We start from the raw sequence: 22,495 nt of genomic DNA, 5'->3' as shown, positions 1-22,495 counted from the left end.
AATCTGCATCATGGTGTGAGCGCTTGGGGCTTCTTTACCCAAAGGCTGATGATCAGATCCAAAATTTCAGGCCTATCTCTCTAGGATTTGAACATGTGCATCCATTGAGGTGTAACTCTCTCTTAAAAGATGGCTTGATGCATTTGTTTCCCAATAGGTACCATAATTATCATAACAATCACAAGGTTTGGGATTGCAAGAATCATCTGGGCCTGAAACTGTCCACACGCTCAACACGGTGGACTTGTTAAGCCAAGCCAGTGTATGACACATTTTGTAACCATTAGCAATCTCGCATGCCATTAGTTTTGATGATTGATTTTAATTGAATATTTTGTAAATGGTTATAACCAAATTGAGTACAATTATCATAAAGAACAATGTAGACCACTTAGATCTCCCAAACATAAAATAGCCTGCCCCAAGAATAAAAATGAACACATGCATAAACTGATAGGAGAATAGGTCAAGGTCTATAAAAACTGAAGATTGAATGACAGCATGGAGACCAGTAAAGTCATAGTACCACAAATTTTGCAAAACAAAGTATAATCTGTTAGATCATCGAGTTCTTTGCATACAAAAAGGACAACAAATTGGGTCTCCTAAAATGAGGAGCATACATCATATTATTTGTCCTTACTATGTATTATGTATTACTATTACATGCACCTCTTAACTCTGATAATGGAATGGAGATTCTGAGGATGGTAAGAGGGAACAAAACCCAGATAGAATCAAGAATTCAAAATCAGTAGCACAAGAAAATAATCAGCAGGTCAAGAGGGGTGAGCCACTGCAATGGACATCAGAAACATCAGAAAGTCTTTGCCTTGGAGACAAAGTGGTGTTGGCTGCAACATCAACTTCCAGATTCACAATGTTCTTTCTCTTCTGGGTTTCAAGCTTTGGCCTGTCCTCTGGTACCTCAGGAATTGGACTCAGCTGTTCAGCCTGTTTCTGGGTGGCTGACAACATGGCTTGAGCCTCTACTACCACTGATGCATCATCACCCGTAGCATAAAGGATCTTCTTTATTGCCCCAACAATCTGAAAAGAAATTAAAGAGACAAATCATGATCTGTTATGTATTTTATTCAAACTTAGTTTAAATGGCTCCAGAAAAATGACTTGGAGGACATTACAGGTAATTGTTCGATCTCTTGACTCTGGCACAGTATCTCAATATCCCTCAACTTTGCAAAGTAAAAATCCCTCTCCTTCTCAAGGCTGTCTATTGAGAGCTTCAACTCAGTGATCTGCATTAACATTAAAATTATTTTTTAAATATTTTTGAAATAACATTTGCATTTTTACACATTAGAAGTGCTTGCTGAGTACCTGTTCATCAAAAGCTGGCCCTCCACCTGAAGATGATCTAGGGACCTTAGCTGATTGATTTGTTTGGTTTACGGAAGATGCATCATGCCTTCGAGCATTGTGAGAGGATTGGGTTTTAGAGGCAGTAGTTGCAGACTTCGTAGGTGGGGCGCATTTCTTAGTCACTTCTTTTCCTCCCTTACAAGCCTCCCGCCTTTCCAAAGGATTGTAACTAATATAAACAGTAAAGAACAAAATCATATATAGTGAAATTGATTGATGTGAAAAAGAACCTTTTGTTGAAAAATATACTGAATTTTTAACCTAGTTATGACAAAAGGTCTGTCCAATGACCTTGCAAATTACATCCTAATAAAGTAACAAAGGTCTGTCCAATCACCTTGCAAATTAACACATTCTAAGAAATGTAACTTGGAAGACAACGACAGGGCAGCTGGATGAACTTGATAATAAAACAGCAGTTCCTCTAAAATGAAATACTTGTGAAGATGATTGTATAAGCATCTAAATAAATTCAAATATATTCTACACTCTAATACTAATTTTAGACTTTTAGTGAATAAAACCTTGATCTTGTGACTTGCACAAAAGAAAAGAACAATACCATAAAAGTGAAAAAGAGTTAAAGAGAGTTCTGATGAATAAATTAAGAAAACATTAAAATTAGCCCAAGCACTGGGAATAGAAAGAGTTGCCTTTTTCACAAAAGAAAAACTGAAAGAATCCACAAAACCAATTCATGCCTTGTTGTTATATAGACCTAGAAACCCAAACAAAGAAACCTGCAGAGATTTCCATGTGGTAAATTTTAACTTAGTATATTGTGTATTGTAAAATCATAAATGAAATAGATCCACAGTTCACCATATCCTCACACTAATCCAACAAGAGACAAAAATTCTTGGTGTGTATCAGGGGTCAAAACATTGCTCAATTTCAATATGAAAAGTTATGACATTCTCAACAAAATTGAGTGTTGGTCTTAGACAATTCCAGGGAAAATCAACCAGACACAATTTCCCTGTTAAAACATCAAGAAGATTAAAAATATGCTAATTTGCCTACACACTAATACAAATTTTAGACTTTTAGCGAATAAAACCTCAATCTTGTGACGTGCACAAAAAAAAGGACGATACCGTGAAAGTGAAAAAGAATTGAAGAGAGTTCTGATGAACAAATTAAGAAAACATTAAAATTAGCCCAAGCACTGGGAATAGAAAGAGTTGCCTCTTTCACAAAAGTAAAACGGAATGCATCCACAAGACCAATTCATGTCTTGGGGTTATCTGGAACTAGAAACCAAAGCAAAGAAACCTACAGAGATTTCCATGTGGTAAATTTTAACTTAGAATACTGTGTATTGTTAAATGGAATAGCACCAATATCTGTTGAAGATTGAAGGAAGCTGATCATCCTGCCAGCTGCAGTCCCCAACGGCTCAGATTCTTTCCCTTTTCTTGTTTTATTTTTATTTTATTATTCCTCTTCTCGTTACAGTTTTTTTTGTTAGGAATACCAGATTTTTATTCTTATTCTCATTCCCGCAGTTAGCAACTAACTGCCTCCTTGATTCTCTCTCTGGCTTGCATACATATATAGCTCTTGTACAGTCCTTTGGCCATGGAAGAAATACACAGAAAGTCCCTCTCCATCTCTTTTTCCTCTCCTTTCTCTGTTCTCTGTTCTGGTCTACCCTTTTTTTATCTGTCTTGCTGTGCAGCTCACACTCACAGCAAGCATAGGCAAATTCTTACATGGTATTAGAGCCAATTATGGATGAATCCTTCAATACCAGCCAAATCACTCCTCCAAACCCACCGCCAAACACCATTCCTGCACAACCAAACACCAATTCGTCAAGAGCTGCCTCTCACGACCCAACACAGCCCACCAGTCCTTATTACATTGGCAGCAGCGATGGCTCAGGTGCCATGCTTGTCACGCACACCTTGGACTCCAGCAACTATTATTCTTGGGCCAGATCTAAGAAAAGGGCTTTGCGGATCAAGAACAAGCTCGGGTTCATTGATGGTACCATCCGTGAGCCTTCTGACCCCAATGATCCTCTAATGGAACACTGACTGAGGTGCAATGATATTGTGATCACATGGATACAGAACACAATGGCAGTTGACATCAAGTCTAGCACTACATATGCAGAGACTGCACATCAGCTCTGGCTGGAGCTAGAGCAACGTTTTGCTCAGCAAAATGCTCCAAAGATTTTCGAAGTGAAACAAGGCATCACAGACCTAAAGCAAAACCAAGACTCAGTGAGTGTTTATTTCTCTAAACTTAAAACTCTGCTTGATGAATTACTCAAGTATGAGTCAATCCCTAATTGTACCTGTGGAGGATTAAAGGTTGTTGTTCACAATCAGCAAAGGGACAGTGTGATGAAATTCTTAATGGGGCTCAATGATACTTATAAGGCCATTAAGGCACAGATTCTGTTAATCAAACCTTTTCCCAGCCTGAATGAGGTTTACTCCATTATTCAGCAAGAAGAAAAGAGAAGAGAAATCTCTATAACCAGCCTAGGAAGTGATTCTATGGCTATGGTGAGCAAAGGGAACTTTAACTAACAATCTATTGGGCAACAAAGAAGGGAAAGGTATTACTGCACCTTCTGTAAAATTCCAGGACACTCTCTGGAGAGATGCTTCAAAACAAATCCAAACAAGCCCACATGTACTCACTGTCAAATGCCAGGCCACATAGCAGACAAATGCTTCAAACTCCATGGATACCTAGCAGGATATAAGGGAGAAGGGAGGAACAAACCTGCCATGAACCTGGCAAATGCAAATGCAGCAGTTGGTCTTGAGCAGGAGGTTCTGAAAGACAAATCTCAAATGTCGCTGACTCAAGAGCAGTATAATCAGCTTCTCGCCCTCCTGAAACCAGTCTCCAGCAACCAAGTTTTCACTCCCTCGGCCAATCATGTCCATGCCATGGTTACACCTTCATCCTCAGATGCAAATACTCACAAAATCTCTGGTATATCATTGTGTCTCTCTACTTTTACTCCCAAATCCAACAATATCTCAGAAACTCCTTGGATTCTTGACATTGGAGCAACAGACCACATGATCTGCTCCAACTCTTTATTCCATTCTATCCAAAGAACTATTTCCTCCTTTGTAGCCTTACCGAATGGTGAGATTGTGCCTGTTACTCATATAGGAACAGTCAAGGTCACCAACAATCTCACACTGCATAATGTCCTTTGCGTCCCCAGTTTCTCTTTTAATCTAATTTCAGCAAAGAAAATGACTCAAGAACTAAATTGTTGTCTTGTTTTCTTCTTTGATTGCTGTTATATTCAGGACCTTTTAACTTGGACAACGATTGGGATGGGTGAAGTAAGGCGAGGACTCTATCATATGCTGCAAAAGGAAGTCTCTCCTTCAGCTTTATCTGATGCTTTATCCAAATACAAACTCAAAACCAGCTTTTCAACCTCTATCAGCGACAACAATGATTTGTTTTTATCTCTGGCACTATAGAGTAGGCCACTCCTCTTACTCTCAATTTGACACAAATAGCAAAGTCAGCACACCAAAACCCTCTGATGATCACCCATGTCTCATTTGTCCACTAGCTAAACAACACAAGCTACCTTTTCCTGCTAGCCAGCATCAATCTAAGAAATGCTTTGAGCTTTGAACTGATACATTGTGATATATGGGGACCATGTAATGAAATTAGTCATGATGGCTGCAGATATTTTCTGACTATTGTAGATGATTTCAGTAGGTGTACTTGGACTTATACACTGAAATTAAAATCAGAAGCCAGCATCAATTTACAAAACTTTTGTGCAATGGTAGAAACTTAATTTGAAACAAAAGTGAAAACCATTCGGAGTGATAATGGAGGTGAGTTTGACATGAAAGAATTTTATCTAAAACATGGGATTTTGCACCAAAGAACATGCGTGGAGACACCTCAACAAAATGCTACTGTTGAAAGGAAACATCAACATATTTTAAATGTTGCAAGAGCATTAAAATTTCAAAGTAGCATTTCATTGAGGTATTGGAACCACTGCATTCTTACGACTGTATACCTCATTAATAGAACTCCATCTCCATTATTAAATCATAAAAGCCCCTTTGAGATTTTGTTCAAAAAGAAACCCAGCTATGCTCATTTAAAGGTCTTTGGGTGCCTGGCTTTTACTACCACCTTGGCCAATGGAAGACATAAATTTGATCCAAGGGCTAGAAAGTCTGTATTTATTGGCTATCCTTTTGGTGTCAAAGGATATAGACTTCTGGACCTAGATACTCAGAAGATTTTCATATCTCGAAATGTTGTGTTTTATGAAAGTGTATTTCCATTCAAAACTTACAGAGACAGTCTTCCTGACAGAAATCTCAGCAACACTAACTCACTGCCAAATCCAAACAAACTGAGTTTTGCTCAGAACCCTGTTATTTCCATCCCCACTCCTGTTTTTAGTCACTCTGAACACACTGTCAACCCCAATATCATTTCAGAAGCAGAGCCAATGCCTGCTGTATCACTTGATTCTCAAAACAACGAACTGATCAGCTTGCAAAATGACTCCAGACCAGAAACAGAAATTCATGACAACCTCCATACACACTTACCCCGAAAATCAACCAGGATAAGGAGAGCTCCTACTCATTTGCAAAATTACATATGTCAACAGTCAAGCTTTCTTCTCCCATCTCAGGCTTTGGACAAGCAGAAAAATCAAATCTTACCAGGAAAGCCCTCTCCCCTAAGTGCCAGCATATCTTATGATAAGTTATCTACACCACACAGGACCTTTGTGACCTCCATAACCTCACACACTGAACCTAAAACTTACCTAGAAGCCAGCACATCATCCAATTGGGTCGAGGCCATGAAAACTGAAATTGCTGCTCTTGAACTCAATGACACTTGGGTTATTATGGATTTACCTCTTGACAAAGAACCAATAGGCTGTAAATGGGTTTACAAAATCAAATTTCTTGCTGATGGTAACATAGAAAGATACAAGGCCAGGCTCGTTGCAAAAGGGTACACACAGCAAGAGGGGCTAGATTATCATGAAACCTTTTCTCCCGTGGCAAAAATGGTTACTGTGAGAACCTTGTTAGCCATTGCAGCAGTAAAAGGGTGGTCTTTGCAGCAGTTTGATGTCAACAATGCCTTCCTACATGGGGATTTAGAGGAGGAAGTGTACATAGAGTTGCCCCCAAGGTATCCTAATGAAAATGGGAGAAAAGTATGCAAGTTAAACAAAAGCTTGTATGGTCTCAAACAAGCTTCACGTCAATGGTACTCAAAGCTCTCAAATTTCATCATTAACCAAGGGTATGTTCAGTCCAAGGCAGATTATAGCTTGTTCACAAAGATAACTGAAGGCTCCTTCGCGGCTATTTTAGTATATGTGGATGATATAATTGTTGGAAATGATATGGATGCAATTGATCAATTGAAGAGATCTCTTGATGACCAATTCAAAATTAAAGACCTTGGCAAGTTGAAATATTTTTTGGGTATTGAAGTAGCCAGGACAGCAAAGGGAATCTTTTTATGCCAACACAAATATGCTTTGGACATCTTAGGAGACTCAGGTACCATTGGGTCTACTCCATCAAAGATTCCTTTAGATCAAAATGTGAGAATGTCCAAAGAAGAAGGAGAATTACTTCCTGAGCCTGCTCTTTATAGAAGGTTGATCGGCAGATTGTTGTACCTAACCATAACCAGCTTGATTTAGCCTACTCAGTCCAAATGCTAAGTCAATTCATGAACAACCCAAGAGTGCCACACCTACAGGCAGCTCACAAGGTGCTGCGGTTCATCAAAAGGTCACCAGGACAAGGTTTATTCTATCCCACAGATTCAGAAATTCAACTTGGAGGTTTTAGTGATTCAGATTTGGGGGCTTGTCCAGACACTCGGAGGTCCGTGACAGGGTATTGTGTGTTCCTTGGAAAATCCTTGGTATCTTGGAAGTCAAAGAAACAAAGTGTGGTCTCTAGGTCTTCTGCAGAGGTAGAGTACCGAGCTATGGCAAATGTCAACTGTGAATTGACTTGGCTGAGGTACCTGCTTAGAGACTTTCAGATTGCTCATTCACAAGCCGCCTTTTTGTACTGTGACAGCAAATCAGCTATACACATTGCCACCAATCCCATATTCCACGAGAGGACAAAGCATATAGAAATAGACTACCACTTGATTAGAGACAAGATTCAAGAGGGTTGCATCTCAACGAAGCATGTGACAAGCAAGCTGCAAGTGGCAGACATTCTCACAAAGAGCTTAGGCTCACAGGCTTTTTATTCGTGTTTATCTAAGATGGGAGTAGAAGACATCTACTCTCCATTTGCGGGGGGCTGTTGAAGATTGAAGGAAGCTGATCATCTTGCCAGCTGCAGTCCCCAACAGCTCAGATTCCTTCCCTTTTCTTGTTTTATTTTTATTTTATTATTCCTCTTCTCGTTACAGTTTTTTTTGTTAGGAATACCAGATTTTTATTCTTATTCTCATTCCCACAGTTAGCAACTAACTGCCTCCTTGATTCTCTCTCTGGCTTGCATACATATATAGCTCTTGTACAGTCCTTTGGCCATGGAAGAAATATACAGAAAGTCCCTCTCCATCTCTTTTTCCTCTCCTTTCTCTGTTCTCTGTTCTGGTCTACCCTTTTTTTATCTGTCTTGCTGTGCAGCTCACACTCACAGCAAGCGTAGGCAAATTCTTACAATATCCTCACACTAATCCAACAAGAGACAAAAATTCTTCTTGTGTATCAGGGGTCAAAACAATGGCTCAATTCCTAATATGAAAAATGATGACATTCACAACAAAATCAATCCTGTTGCTCTTAGATCAATTTCAGGAAAAATCAACCAGACACAATTTCCCTGTCAAAATATCAGGAAGATTAAAAATATTCTGATTTTTCTGCTTAAAGTTGGCTAATTTTGGGATCAAGCAAGCTGATGGAGTTTAGGGAAATCCTCCAAAGAGTTATTGTTGTCTTGAGAGAAATCCAAATACTAATAACCAGAAATAAACAAACCTGAAATTAAGAAAGATGAACAAACATTTATCGAGGGCATTTGGATGTCTATACGCCCCATACTTTCTCACTTGACTTCACTTTGTATTGAAAAGCATCATCACAAATATTGATATTGAAGCAGTCTAACAATGGATTGTTTCTTTGTCACTATTTCTAATTTGTCTACCCACAGCAGGCAGTCCTTGCCCCTTGGCTGCTTCTACTGCAATCAAATTTTCAATATGCATTCCAAATCATCTTAAATCATTGGCCTAATCGAACCTTCATATTTTGATCAATCAGTGTTAAGTTCTACTTTCATGACCTAGAAATATGCATTTGTAAACTTAATAAAATTAGTGAGACAATCAAAAACAGATGAGATCGATGTAGGATCAAAACAGAATCAAAAGATCAGATTTCAAAAGTCCTGGCACTGTATTTACTGTGGGAAAGCTCGGATATCCAAAATTTTGCTGTGAAAATTGTGAATCAAGGTATCAATTGCTCCATAAAAAAAAAAAGCTGGAAACTGAAAGGGCCGACAGCTCCGTAAAAAGGGGAATAAAATTACCCGTGCAGAGCACCACCGTTGACCGAATCACAGTATCTCTTCATCCACTGCATGAACTCCAGATTATCCAGTGGCCTTCCTTTCACGAGCTTGCTCACCTCAATATGCTAGATCGCTCAAACAAAACAAACACATCAACAACCAAGCAAACAAAAACCGAAAGGCAAACAAAACAAACCCTCAAAGAGTGCAAAACACGAAAATCACCTTGGTGATCTTGAGTTTGTTGAAGACGTCCTGAAGGACCTTGTAGTTCTGGATCATTTCGTACTCGTTCTTGGCGTCGAAGTTCACCTTGTGCATCGGCACGATGCCTGGATGCGCCGCGTCCATCAGCTGACACTGAACCGCACCCGAGCATGCCTGCGATCCACAAATCCTCTATTGATAAATCATTCTATGCTTTTGACAAAACCGAAAAACTAAACACAAAGAAGGCAAAAAATCTATAGTAACATGAGGAGAAATCATACCTCTTCCACTTTGGAGAGACTGAGATGCAGGGTGGAGTTGATCCATGCCAAGATCTCTGATCTGCCGACGAAATATGCCGAATCCATCATGCCAATATTCGTCGCCATTTTCGAGTTTCTGTGTAAGGTTTCTTGTTCTCTGTAACGTTTCTCTGATTTTTATAATTTGGAGAGAGAGAGAGAGAGAGAGAGAGAGAGAGAGAGGAAGGTCATTTAAATTGAGAAACGAGCGGGATCTTTCATTTCAAAATTGATCCGTTGCCTGAACGCGCCGCCCGCAGGCGAAATCTCGCGAAATCTCGCGAAATAACGGGAGTGTAGCTCCATTTCCACTACCCTCAAATTCTCTATTTTTAAAATTTTAGAAATAATTGTTTCTTTTTTGGAGGTGCTATTGGCAGTTAAACACTAAATTTTTTGAAGTGCCAATATAATTTTTAAAATTTTTACTGAACATTTTTAATATAAAAAGGGATGATTATAAATATATTTTGAAAATTTTAAAATCTTGCTTTGATTTTTAAAAATAATTAATTTTTTTATTATTATTCTTTTTTCTTTTTCAAAGTTTAGAAGTTAAAAGTTACATATATTTTAACATTCGAAAAGAGGTATGCAATGCATTAGGGGCTTGTGATGACACGAACTCATGTGAGAGGGCTTCATTCATACAATAATGTGGACCCTATACTATTGCACCTAGTGAGGCCTTGTCACGTGAACCCATATCATTATGGGTTTGTGACACTGAGTATTTTCTTTCGAAAGATCAAGTAAAAAGTAATTGTGAAATGAAGAATTAATTTTTCTAACTTGTGACACCGCCATTTCTCACATTTAGGTATAGCAATAGGAATTTCTAGTCATGTACAAAATATTTATAATTTTAGAGTTTGATTAGCTTTAGAAAACATTTTCTATTTTCTAACTTTTATTTTTTCCAAAGAATTATGAAAATTTTAACTTATTTTTAAAAATTTTCAAGATTCATATTAAAATGTGGAAAATAAAGATTTTGTTTAAATGTGCGAAATAACTTTTTATTTTTAGATTTTAAAACAATCATAAAAAATAACTTGTTTTTAAAATTTTCAGATTTTATGTAAGATAATATCTGAAATTATGGATTTGTGTAAATTTAGAAGAAAAAAATTATACATTATTTACACATATTAAAGTTCAACATTCCAATCTTATGCTCTCATATGTAAAGTAAGAGTTTGAAATTTAGAAAAATAATGAAAAGATGTTTTCTAACTTTTATATATAAATTTTATAAAAATAAGGTGACATTTTTTTTTTTGCAATTATTTAAAAACTTAGAAATAAAAAATAAAAACATTTTTATGAAAAAAATATTACCAAAATAGTCTATTATTATTCCTTTATTTCACATAAATACTGTAAAAATGAAATATTTGCTAACTTTTAGAAAACTAAAATGAAAAACGAAAATTGTTTTTCAAAACTAAATAGACTCTTAAGTTTTATATTTAATAAAATTGTATAAAAAAGTAACATAATAAATTTTAATTGAATGCTTTAGTTTCATATTTTGAAAAATGTTTATCTTTAAAAGTGTTTAAATTTCATGATTTTGTTAACATTAATTACAACAAATCATAAATGATTGTTTTAAGAATGATTTAGGTATAAATATCTTGGATCCTCAAATCCTTTGCTCCATTCTTTTTCTATCAATAAAATCGAACTCAAAAGGTTACTTGAGGTGTGTGTATATGTGTGTATGTGTGAGGGAGAGTTTTTTCTTTTTCTTTTTTAAGATAAAAAATTCAAATCAAACCCATAACCATCCCATGATTATTGTAGTCGTGACAGAAAGACAGAAGAGTAGAGGGATACAATCGTACATACGTTTGCAATACCTCTCCTCTTCTCTTTTTTTTTTTTTTTTGTAATTTAGACGTGTTGGGTTTCCCTCCTTGTGGGACCCAACAAATTGGAAAATTGGTTTCTTTAATGTTGTTGGCTTCCCAGAAAGGAAAACAGCTGCAACATGCTTTTTGATTTAGGCTTCAAGGCCTCACGCGCAGGGGTAGCATGCTGCCCCTTTATCTCCTTTTTGTTTCATCTACATTTTTTCCTGCTTGTAGTGACTTCACTCTCTGTTTTTCAAATAAAAGCTCCCTCTGCCTGCAGCCAGTATTAAAGCCACTCGTCCTCTCCATTTTTCTGCAGCAGCTCCGCCGATCACTCGTGCAACTCAAGCTGTTTTTATCAACAACATATTGGTATTTTGCTGGATGTGCTTTTTTTTTTCTTTTTGGTTGGTTCTTTTGGGAGCTTTGTTCAGAATATTTGGTGAGACATTTTCATCTTGCTATATTTGTTTATACACTATTGTGTATTTATAAGGAAGCCTTTTGTATGCACTTTGTACAACATATTTGGTGATAGTGGATTTGGACCGCCGTGCCTTGTGGACGTACCTCAACATTTGAGGGAACCATGTTAAATTTCTTGTGTCTCACTTTTTTATTTATTATTTGCATTACTCCATTGATTTACTTGTGAGAATTTGTTCATATATATTATATTTTTCCCAACAAGTGGTATCAAAGTCGTGTTATTTGTACGCATTAAATTTGTGTAAATCATGGATGGTGGTGTTGGTCGTATGATTAACTTCAATGGAAGCAATTGGGTAATTTGAAAAATAAAAATACAAGATCTTTTATTTTGCAAAGATTTGGATGGGCTTATTGAGGCTGATAGCCAAAAGCTTAAAGACATGAGTGATAATGAGTGGAATAGGCTTAATAGGAAAATCGTTGGTGTTATCCGGCAATGGATTGATGATAGTGTTTTTCATCATGTTTCTACCGAAATTTCGGCACATGAATTGTGGAAAAAATTAGAGGGTCTTTATGATAGAAAGTCGGCTACAAATAAAGCTTTTTTTTTCTGAAAATTGGTGAATTTGAAATATAAAGATGGTGGTCTTATTACCGAATATTTGAATGAGATGAAAAATATTATCAATCAGCTTACTACTATGAAAATAGTTTTTGATGATGAATTGCAGGCCTTATTGCTTCTTAGCTCTTTGCCAAAAAGTTGAGAAACTTTGGTTGTAACAGTTAGTAATTCGGCTCCCGATGGAATTGTTACTATGAACCAAGTAACTAGCAGCTTGTTGAATGAAAAAATTAGAAGAAAATTAGTTGGCTCTTCTCATTCAGAGGCACTTGTAACAGAATATTGGGGGAGAGGGAGAAGCAAAAGTAGATATTCTCACCATAATGATAAATCAAGAGGTCGGTCCAGCTCAGTTTCGAAAAAAAGATATTGAGTGTCACTATTGTTATAAAAAAGGGCATATGAAGTAGGAGTGTAGAAAATTGAAATTCAAGGAACAAAACAAAGAGAAAAAATTTGAGAAAAAGCAAGAAGACACAACTTCAGTTGCATCTGATGGTGATCTCATGGTTGCTTGTGATGGAAGTTGCATTAATTTGACAAGTCAAGAAACTGATTGGGTTATTGATTCCGGTGCGTCATTCCATGTCACTTCTCAAGGAGATTTCTTCACTTCTTATTCCAAAGGAAATTACGGAGTTGTTCAGATAGGAAATGAAGGTTTGTTAAAAATTGTTGGCATAGGAAATGTTTGTTTGGAAACAAATTTGGGATGCAAGTTGGTGCTCAAAGATGTGAGACATGTACCCGATATTCGACTAAATTTGATATCTACCGGAAAGCTTGATGATGAAGGGTTTGACAACCATTTTGGAGATGGAAAATGGAAGCTCACAAATGGTAATTTGGTGGTAGCTAAAGGCAAGTAGACTGGTACACTTTATATGATGCAAGGTAAAATTGGTAATGGTGTTGTGAATGTAATTGAAAGTCACTCTTCCACCGATTTGTAGCATAAGCGGCTTGGGCACATAAGTGAAAAAGGAATGCAGTTTTTGTTCAAAAAAAGCTCCTACCCGGGAAGAAAGATACCTCTCTTAAAGCTTGTGTTCATTGTTTGGTCGGTAAGCAACATAAAGCTCCTTTTCGTACAAAATTTGTTACTAAAAAATCTAATGTTTTAGATTTGATACATTCAGATGTTTGTGATCCTTTGAAAGTTAAATCTTATGGTGGTGCACATTATTTTGTTACCTTTATTGATGATTGTTCAAGAAAAGTTTGGGCTTACACTTTGAAGACTACAGATCAAGTTTTAGATGTGTTTAAGCATTTTCAGGTTAAAGTTGAAAAGGAGACTGGAAAGAAAGTGAAATGTGTGCGCTCGGATAATGGTAGAGAGTACATTGGCCCATTTGATGCATATTGTTACAGCCAAGAAATTAGACATCAAAAGACCGTCAAGAAAACCCCTCGACAAAATGGTATTGTCGAAAGGATGAACCGCCCTATATTGGAGAGAATGAGATGTATGCTCCCTCATGCGAAGTTGCCAAAATCATTTTTGGGTTGAAGCGGTGGACTTGATTAATTTGTCCCCTTCAACTCCTTTACTTGGTGAAGTTTCTGAAAAAATTTGGAAAGGTAAAGATGTCACTTACGATCACTTGAAAGTGTTTGGTTGTCGTGCATTTGTCCACATTCCAAAGAGATGAAAGATCCAAACTTGATGACAAGACAATGCAATGTATTTTTCTTGGCTATGGACATGATGAATTTGGATATAGATTGTGGGATTCGGTTGACAAGAAAATTGTTAGAACCGAGATGTTGTATTTTTCAAAGATCAAACAATTAAAGATTTGGGCACGGTTGAGCAACCACAATCTAATGGAAATGATTTTGTTGACTTAGATTTACCTTCTCTACCTTTGGCACATGATGAAAATATGGAAGATGTTCTTCCACCTCTTTAAGATGTTGGAAATGATGAAATTCCCAATGATGTTGAAGATGAAAATGAGGGGGAGCAACAAGTTCAAGAGCAAGCTCAATTGAGAAGGTCTTCAAGAGAGCCAAGACCTTCAACTAAATATCCATCAAGTGACTATGTTACTCTAACGGATCAAGGGGAACTCAAAAGCTCTCAAGAAGCCATGAACCATGAAAAAAAAGTTGAATGGATGGAAGTTATGCAAGAGGAAATGAATTCCATAGTTGACAATCACACTTATGATTTAGTTAAACTTCCTCCTAGAAAGAAAGCTTTGAAAAACAAATGGGTGTTTAGGCTGAAAAATGATGGAAAGAATCTTCAGTACAAGGCTAGGCTTGTGGTAAAAGGTTTTGGTCAGAAAAAGGGAATTGACTTTAATGAAATATTCTCATCGGTTGTGAAGATGTCATCTATTCGGGTCGTTCTTGGCATGGCAGCATACTTGAATTTAGAAGTTGAGCAACTAGATGTGAAAATCGCTTTCTTACACGGTGACTTGGAAAATGAAATTTACATGGAACAACCCGAAGGCTTCAAACAAAAGGGGAAAGAGAATTTAGTGTGCAAATTAAAGAAAAGTTTGTATGGGTTGAAGCAAGTACCACGGAGATGGTATAAGAAATTTGATTCTCTCATGACTGATCATGGTTACTCAAAAACCTCTTTAGATGATTGTGTGTTTGTGAAAAAAATTTTGGATGGTACTTATATTATTCTCTTACTTTATGTTGATGATATACTCATTGTAGGACATGACTTCTCCAAGATTGACAAGTTGAAGTTAGAGTTGAGCAAGTCTTTTGCTATGAAAGACTTGAGACCAGCAAAGTAAATTCTTGGCATGAGAATTGTTCGTGATCGTGAAAAAGGGCAAATTTGGTTGTCTCAAGAAAGTTACATTGAAAAAGTGCTTGAGAGGTTCAATATGGATAAAGCAAAACCCGTTGGTTGCCTACTTGCTAGTCACTTCAAACTTAGTACAAAACAAAGTCCTACAAATGAGAAACACAAGGAAGAGATGAAGAAAATTCAGTATGCTTCGGTCATTGGTTCCTTAATGTATGCAATGGTTTGTACAAGACCGGATTTAGCTTATGTTGTTGGAGTTGTTAGTTGGTTTCTCTCTAATCCAGGAAAGGAGCATTGGTTAGCAGTAAAATGGATTCTCCGATAACTTAGAGGCACTTCAAAGGTGTGCTTGTGCTTTGAAAATGATAAATCTACGCTCCATGGATTCACAGATGCCGACATGGCCGGTGATGTTGATTCTAGAAAATCCACTTCGGGTTATTTGATGACTTTTGCAGGGGGAGCTCTGACATGACAATCTAAATTACAGAAATGTGTTGCTCTATCTACTACGGAAGTCGAGTTTATAGCCATTACGAAAGCTTGCCAAGAATTGCTTTGGTTGAAAAGATTCTAAAAAGAGTTGGGCATGGAACAAGAAATGTATGTTCTTTATTGTGATAGCCAAAGTACAATTCATTTGAGTAAGAATTTTATCTTTCATTCAAAGTCAAAACATATTGATGTTAGATATCATTGGATTCGAGATGTGTTGGATAAGAAATTGTTGGAACTTAACAAAATTCACACCGATGATAATGGTTCGGATATGATGACAAAAGCATTGACTAGAGACAAGCATGTGGAGTGTCGAGTTTTGGCCGGATTGGTGGAGTTGTCCCCATAAGTCGGGAGGGGGAGATTTGTTGGGTTTCCCTCCTTGTGGGGCCCAACAAATTGGAAAATTGGTTTCTTTAATGTTGTTGGCTTCCCAGAAAGGAAAACAGCTACAGCATGCTTTTTGATTTACGCTCCAAGGCCTCACGCGCAGGGGTAGCATGCTGCCCCTTCATCTCTTTTGTATTTCATCTGTATTTTTTCCTGCTTGCGGTGACTTCACTCTATGTTTTTCAAATACAAGCTCCCTCTGCCTGCAGCCAGTATTAGAGCCACTAGTCCTCTCCATTTTTCTGCAGCAGCTCCGTTGGTCACTCCTGCAACTCAAGCTATTTTTATCAACAACATATTGGTATTTTGCTGGATGTGTTTTTTTTTTTTTTTTTGGTTCTTTTGGGAGCTTTGTTCAGACTATTTGGCGAGACATTTCCATCTTGTTATATTTGTTTATACACTATTGTGTATTTGTAAGGCTTATGCCTTTTGTATCCACTTTGTACAACATATTTGGTGATAGTGGATTTGGACCACTGTGTCCCGTGGACGTACCTCAACATTTGAGGGAACCACGTTAAATTTCTTGTGTCTCATTTTTTTATTTATTGTTTGCATTACTCCATTGATTTACTTGTGGGAATTTGTTTGTATATATTATATTTTTCCCAACAAGACGATGATAACATATATATATTAAAATGATGATGTCTTAGATTCTTTTGAATATTTTTTTAATTTGCTGGAATAATGAATTTGTTCTTCTACCTTTCTCCACTTAAATATTAAAGTATTATTTCAAATGAAAAGTCGTAACCCAAGATTCGAATCTTGATTGTTTAATTAGGAAAGTCTTGAGTTTACTGTCTGAGCTGCCCTTAGAGATATTTGAACTCGTAGTATTATAAGTTCATGATTAAAAACATTCTCTTAAAAAAATCATAACTGACATGTTTCTTTTTTTCAAGAATAATAGGATTAAGTCTTGACAAGGGAAGAGGATGTACAAAATGAAATGTTGGGGAGCAGACACCTCTAACTGTCGAGCATGCCATTTAGTAGCAAAATGTTCAAAACGAGGGGAGGAAATCAAATGGCACATTTTTTAAATTTCAATTTCAATTATAATTTTTTTTTATTTGCAATTGTATTTTACTTTCAACTTTAAAATTAATTTTAAAGAAAATAAGGCTGTTAAAAATATTTTTCCAAATTCAATTAGATAAAAATAATAATTTTGATCAAAACAATAAAAAGCAAGACTAATTCTTATGTCTAGAAAGAGAAATTACACAAAGGATAAGCCCCTCAATGTGTCATTGCCTCTATAGTTTAAATGTGAGGCATGTGACAGGCAACATCCCACTCAATTATCCCTTACAAGATTGCTCTTAAACGATCCAATTATCAAGAGTGGGACTACAATCACATGTCTCACGTTTAGGCAAGAAGTGCAAAGATGCATAGTCTGCATGGAGGGGCCCATCTCTTCCATACTTTCTAATTTGAGAGCTCCGGATTCAAACATTTAATATATTATGTCAAAAGGCATTAAACTGAGACATCCCCCATCATCACGCAATGCTGCTAGAAGTGACCAAAAATCAAATTCAAACCTGCATATTAGTGCTTGTCAACGTGAGTTTTTATTTTGTTTTATTTTTATCATTTCATCAGATAATGTCCCATTCATTGATTAATATATTTCACCATGTCAAATGAAAAAAAAAAAAACAATAAAGTGGTACAAAACAAAACCAAATATTATCCCATAAACATAAGGAAAGTACTGAAAGACATAGATTTGTGTCATTATGGGCTCATGCGTCAATAGTTGAATGAATGAAATAGTGTGCATCCCATCTGCTTTATTCACTCAGCTACTAACATATGAACCTATGATGATACAAACCCTTATCATTTAACATTGCAATATTGCTCAAAACATAATCATAAAAGAGTACATGATTATTGGGAGAAGTTTCTTTAAATTACACGCCCATATTAAATTTAAGTTAAAATTAAATGCTAAAATAGAATATTAAATACTAAACACATACAAATCTAAATTTACCTGACATCCCTCTATTTTATAAATAGAAAAAAAATTATATTAGTATCCCTTCTAAATTTAAGAATTAATGGATTCTTAGATTACATGATGTACTATTTATAAGTAAAATAAAATTAAAAACCAATTCACCATTATGAATGATTGCTCTAAAATTTGAAGGATAGTGGGAGAGGATGGGTAAGACACATGTGACATCACATATTTTGTCACTTTAAGTACTATAAAAAAATCTGTCTTTATAAAAAATTTGTATTTATTCTTTTAGAAGTAGCTTAATATAATTGATGTGGGACCTAATAATTAGAGGTCTAGGCCGATTGGGCCTTCTTTCTGGGCTTTAGCAGACCCACTTTGCGGGCCTGGCCATGGGCCCATATTTCTTTTTGTGAAATGTCCTTTGCCCTCAAACGGGCTACATTTGGGACCACTGCAGTGCTTGCTAGTAGTAATCATATGATGTGGGAATATATTTTGTTCACTGTAACATGCCATGCCCAAAAAAGATAAAGCAAACTTACATTATTGGATTAGGAGAGGAAGGGCTTGCCTCCACACACACGGCCTTGTAGATATCCACAAATTTGCCCTAAGCCAAACCCTAACAAAAATTTATCAAGAATTGGAATAAAATAATGGAGATTTAAAATTCAGATTTTTAGTAGTAAACAGAATTCGTGCAAATTCTTTCCCTCTTATAAATATAGTTTACTTTATCGTCACTAGAAGAGTATATGTAATTCCAGAAAAAGAAAAAAAGAGTATTGTGCACTACCATCTCCTTTTTTTTTTTTTTTTTTAAAGGAAGAGCACATTTTTTTGAACAATTTCTTAAAACTAAAAACTCTCGTAGGTAATGCTCAAAATTTTGTTGTATATAACTTGGTTTATAAAAATAAAAAATAAAAAGTCATTTTCTTGATTTACATTTATCAAATCCATTTCTATCATAGTCTTACATTGAAAATGAAGAAATGTTAGAAACACATGCATAGACCACTTTATAAACCTGTTATAGTAGGGAATATTGTGTTAGGATATACGGTAGGTGTAAAGACCCGGAAAATTTATTTATGGAGAATAATAATAAAGGAATGAAGAAAGAGAAAATTTTAAAAAGGAAACAGTAGGCTTCGTCGATGAATCCCCTATTTTCATCAACAAATGTCCTTTAGTGGTTTGTCGACGAAGTTCAGGTGTTGTCGATGAATAGATCGCGAACGACATAAATTTCATATTTAGGGTTTGTCAATGAAGTCCTTCTTTCGTCAACAAATGTTCTTTGGTAACTCATCGACAAAGACGTCATTTCCAACACTTATTTTCTCATTTTCTCTCCCTAAAAAACGACGCTCCTTACCTTCTCTCTTCAATATCTCACCATTCATTGCCTGATTCGACGATCGGCTGCTACGAGAATCTAGGAGAAATTCTCTACAAGTCTAGCGGAGTGGATTTCCGAACGGGGTTTTTTTAGGCTTTACCCCAAAGTTAAGGTAAGGGTAGAAATGAGCCGTTTGTCTATTATATGATTATTTAAAAGGGGTGTAAAGGCTTGAGAATGTTTAATAGTTGTTGATCTAGAGTTTGAGTTGATAAACTAGGGTTATTGAATCAGGGTTTGGGTGAGCGTCATAGGCATCATTTTGGGGTCCCTACTAGTGTAGTTTAGGAAACCATGTAAGGGGAATAGATTAAGCTAGTAGATTTGTGATTTCAGCAGTTAAAAAGGAAATTATTTGTGTATTTATATGATTATCCTACGAGTATTGAAAGTCAACCATTTGAACTGTGGTTTTTGAACCTAAGGCTATAGTTATTATTTTGCAAAAATTGAATGATTAAAATAGTGGATTTTATGGAAATTGTGGAGATCATTAAATGTGTATTTTGAGTAAAACAGATGATGAATATGCGTTGGCTTATTTTTTTAGATGATAAACATTTATGCGTATTTTTTAAAATGTGTGGCATGAGTAAAATGAATATACTGAGTTGAGTTGTGATATATGTATGACATGTTGGAAATAATGAAATGTATAGGGTTATATTGCATGTGTATTGTTTAATCAGAGTAGAATGTGATTGTTAAATTGCAATGTATGATTTGAGAACCCTAGTGGACCATAGCAGGCACAGTACTGTTGCGCTTGATTTCTGCAAAGCTTAGTACACCCACACGTCTTAGAGAGAGTGTGGAGATAGGATGGTCGATTGGGCTGAGAAGGGTTGAGTCCCTCATGGAGTCTAGACCACTATGGGAACAGCCAATCTAACTTACAAACTGAAGAGGTTGTTATTGATTTAACTCTGGTGGGCTGACCAGGGTTAAGTCCAGCCTACGGGTTGCACTACCCATCATGGGGGGAAGCATGACAGTGTGTTATCCATCTGATAGTGATTTCTAAATGCATAATTGTTAATTTAACCAGTGATTAAAATGAGAACAAAATATATGAATACATACGGGAATATAGAGAAAGTGAAATGTGAATGTGAAATATGGAAGTGAGATTTATGTGATGTGAAATACTGAGAAGTGTGAAAACTAAGAACTTGAAGAGATGAATGTAAAAGAGATATCAGATTCAGAGTAAAGTATAAATGCATTATATATTGTAGTATCATATTTATTGGGGCGAGGTAAACTCTTCGCCCAAGTGCTTGCTGAGAAAGGCGAGTGCCCTGATTAATATCAGATGTAGCCATACTAGGCTGCATAACGTATTAGGGCAGAGGGAAGCTACTTGTTTGGGCGGGTAATCTTCCCTATTCTCAAGAACTTCTGCCCATAAACATTTGTGTGAATGTGTGTGAATACGAGATAAACTATCCACCTGAGGGCTTGCTGAGTAAGGTAAGTGCCCTGACATGTTTCAGTTGTAGCCATAGGTTGCATAAGGTATCAAAGTAGAGAGGTGCTACTTGTATGGGCGGGTAATCACCCCAATCCTCGAGAACTCTCGTTAGTAAAATATGTTGCATGTGTGTGAGTAGGGATAGAGAATGATTTTATAATTGTGGATTGATTTTTAAATGATGATTATATTTTGTACACAAACCTCATGATAGCCATGCACTTGTGTTAATCTATTCTGTCTTACTGAGATGTGTCTCACCCGATATGAATTTCATCTTTTTCAGGACTTCTGCATGATCAAGCTCAGTGAGCTCGGGGCTTGGCATAGCATTTTTTAGAGAGTGAGGGTATAGACTTTTGATGTATATTTTTGGCGTTTAAGTTTTCTAAGATGTATATATTTGAATACTGGTTGTTGGAGGATGCTATCTTTTGGGATATATATATATATATATATATATATATATATATATATATATATATATAGAACTCTAGTATGTTATAAAGGATGTTAATTTATTTTTCCGTTGCGTAATTGATGTTATAATATCAGATACAGGTAAATGGAACACGTGGCACCTAGGCCCCACTTGGTGGGTTCGGGGCATCACAAGGTGATATCAGAGTATTAGGTTTTAGGTTCTGCAAACTTAGGGATGATTAATACTAGAGTATAGGAACATATGACAATGAGGATAGGAAATTGGTAGATTAAGAGTTGAGAGTTATAGGATTTTGTATTGTAGCTTGAAGGAGGAAGTACGTCGATGGCTTTCTCTGATTTTTCTAAAGCAGTCGACTATTTCAGACAAACCACGGAAAATCTTAGATAATTCTGTTTCTAAACTATGGGACTGGTCCTTAAGTTGAGAATTTGGAAGTATATTGGATTTTAGTTTAATGATTGTGTTGAGTAGATTATGATAATGGAATTCTTAACTTTTTTCTGTCCTATTTTTAGGATGGATCCTAGAGGTAAGGATGTAGATACTAGAGAAGGAACTTATGACTCGGAGGCTTCAAGTGAAGAGGATTTTGATACCTCCACAATGTTGAGGGGTTTAGCTCATCAAGTCAAGGTAGAAATAAGGAAGGATCCTAGAAAGATCTCGAATGAGGCGAGAAAGGCCACAATATTCGAAAAAGGTATGAGAAGAAAGATCTTTGAATTTGTGGTGGGGTTCCAGGTCCAGAACTTCTCGGACTTGGTGGATAAGGCCTCGGTACTGGAGAAGAGCTTGCAGGGTAGTACAGAGTCATTAGAGCATAGAAAGAGGCATGCACCTCCCAGTTTTCAAGATAAGGCTAGTCAGGGATCATGGAAGAGAGAAATGGATATTGTGGGTCCGAGGTAGGAGACGAGGGATCGGGGTTATCCTGGTTATCAGGATGATTCATCTTACCCTGTATGCCGTAGATTTAATAGGAGGCATAGGGGTGACTGCCGAACTGGGGAACCTAACTGTTATAGGTGCGGTAAACCAGGACACATTGCAAGGAATTGCTGTGAACTTCTACCCAATGCACCTGTACCGAATCAGATACGAGGAAACCAAAATGTACCCCGAGGTGGAGGTGGTC

General features: G+C 36.5%; 1 protein-coding gene across 1 annotated transcript; it reads right to left on the bottom strand.

The window, feature by feature from the left end:
* Nucleotides 1-532: 532 nt before the first annotated feature.
* Nucleotides 533-9,611, bottom strand: LOC131163621 (microtubule-associated protein RP/EB family member 1C). The gene is made up of 6 exons (XM_058120240.1): nt 9,428-9,611; nt 9,162-9,317; nt 8,955-9,061; nt 1,342-1,552; nt 1,146-1,259; nt 533-1,050 (listed from the first exon to the last, which is right to left on the bottom strand). Exons 1-6 carry the CDS (start codon nt 9,533-9,535, stop codon nt 772-774), a joined length of 975 nt encoding a protein of 324 aa, XP_057976223.1. The 5' UTR covers nt 9,536-9,611; the 3' UTR covers nt 533-771.
* Between the last annotated feature and the right edge of the window lie 12,884 nt (nt 9,612-22,495).

Source organism: Malania oleifera, chromosome 1 (genome assembly GCF_029873635.1).
Source record: "Malania oleifera isolate guangnan ecotype guangnan chromosome 1, ASM2987363v1, whole genome shotgun sequence".
NCBI lineage: Eukaryota > Viridiplantae > Streptophyta > Magnoliopsida > Santalales > Ximeniaceae > Malania > Malania oleifera.
This window is presented reverse-complemented; position numbering and strand designations above follow the sequence as displayed.

Coding starts and splice junctions, on each gene's coding strand:
- LOC131163621 (XM_058120240.1), bottom strand. CDS start 9,535: ATGGCGACGAATATTGGCATGATGGATTCGGCATATTTCGTCGGCAGA. Junction 1,260..1,341: donor GGCCAGCTTTTGATGAACAG/GTACTCAGCAAG, acceptor ATGTTAATGCAG/ATCACTGAGTTGAAGCTCTC. Junction 1,051..1,145: donor AAGAGATCGAACAATTACCT/GTAATGTCCTCC, acceptor ATTTCTTTTCAG/ATTGTTGGGGCAATAAAGAA.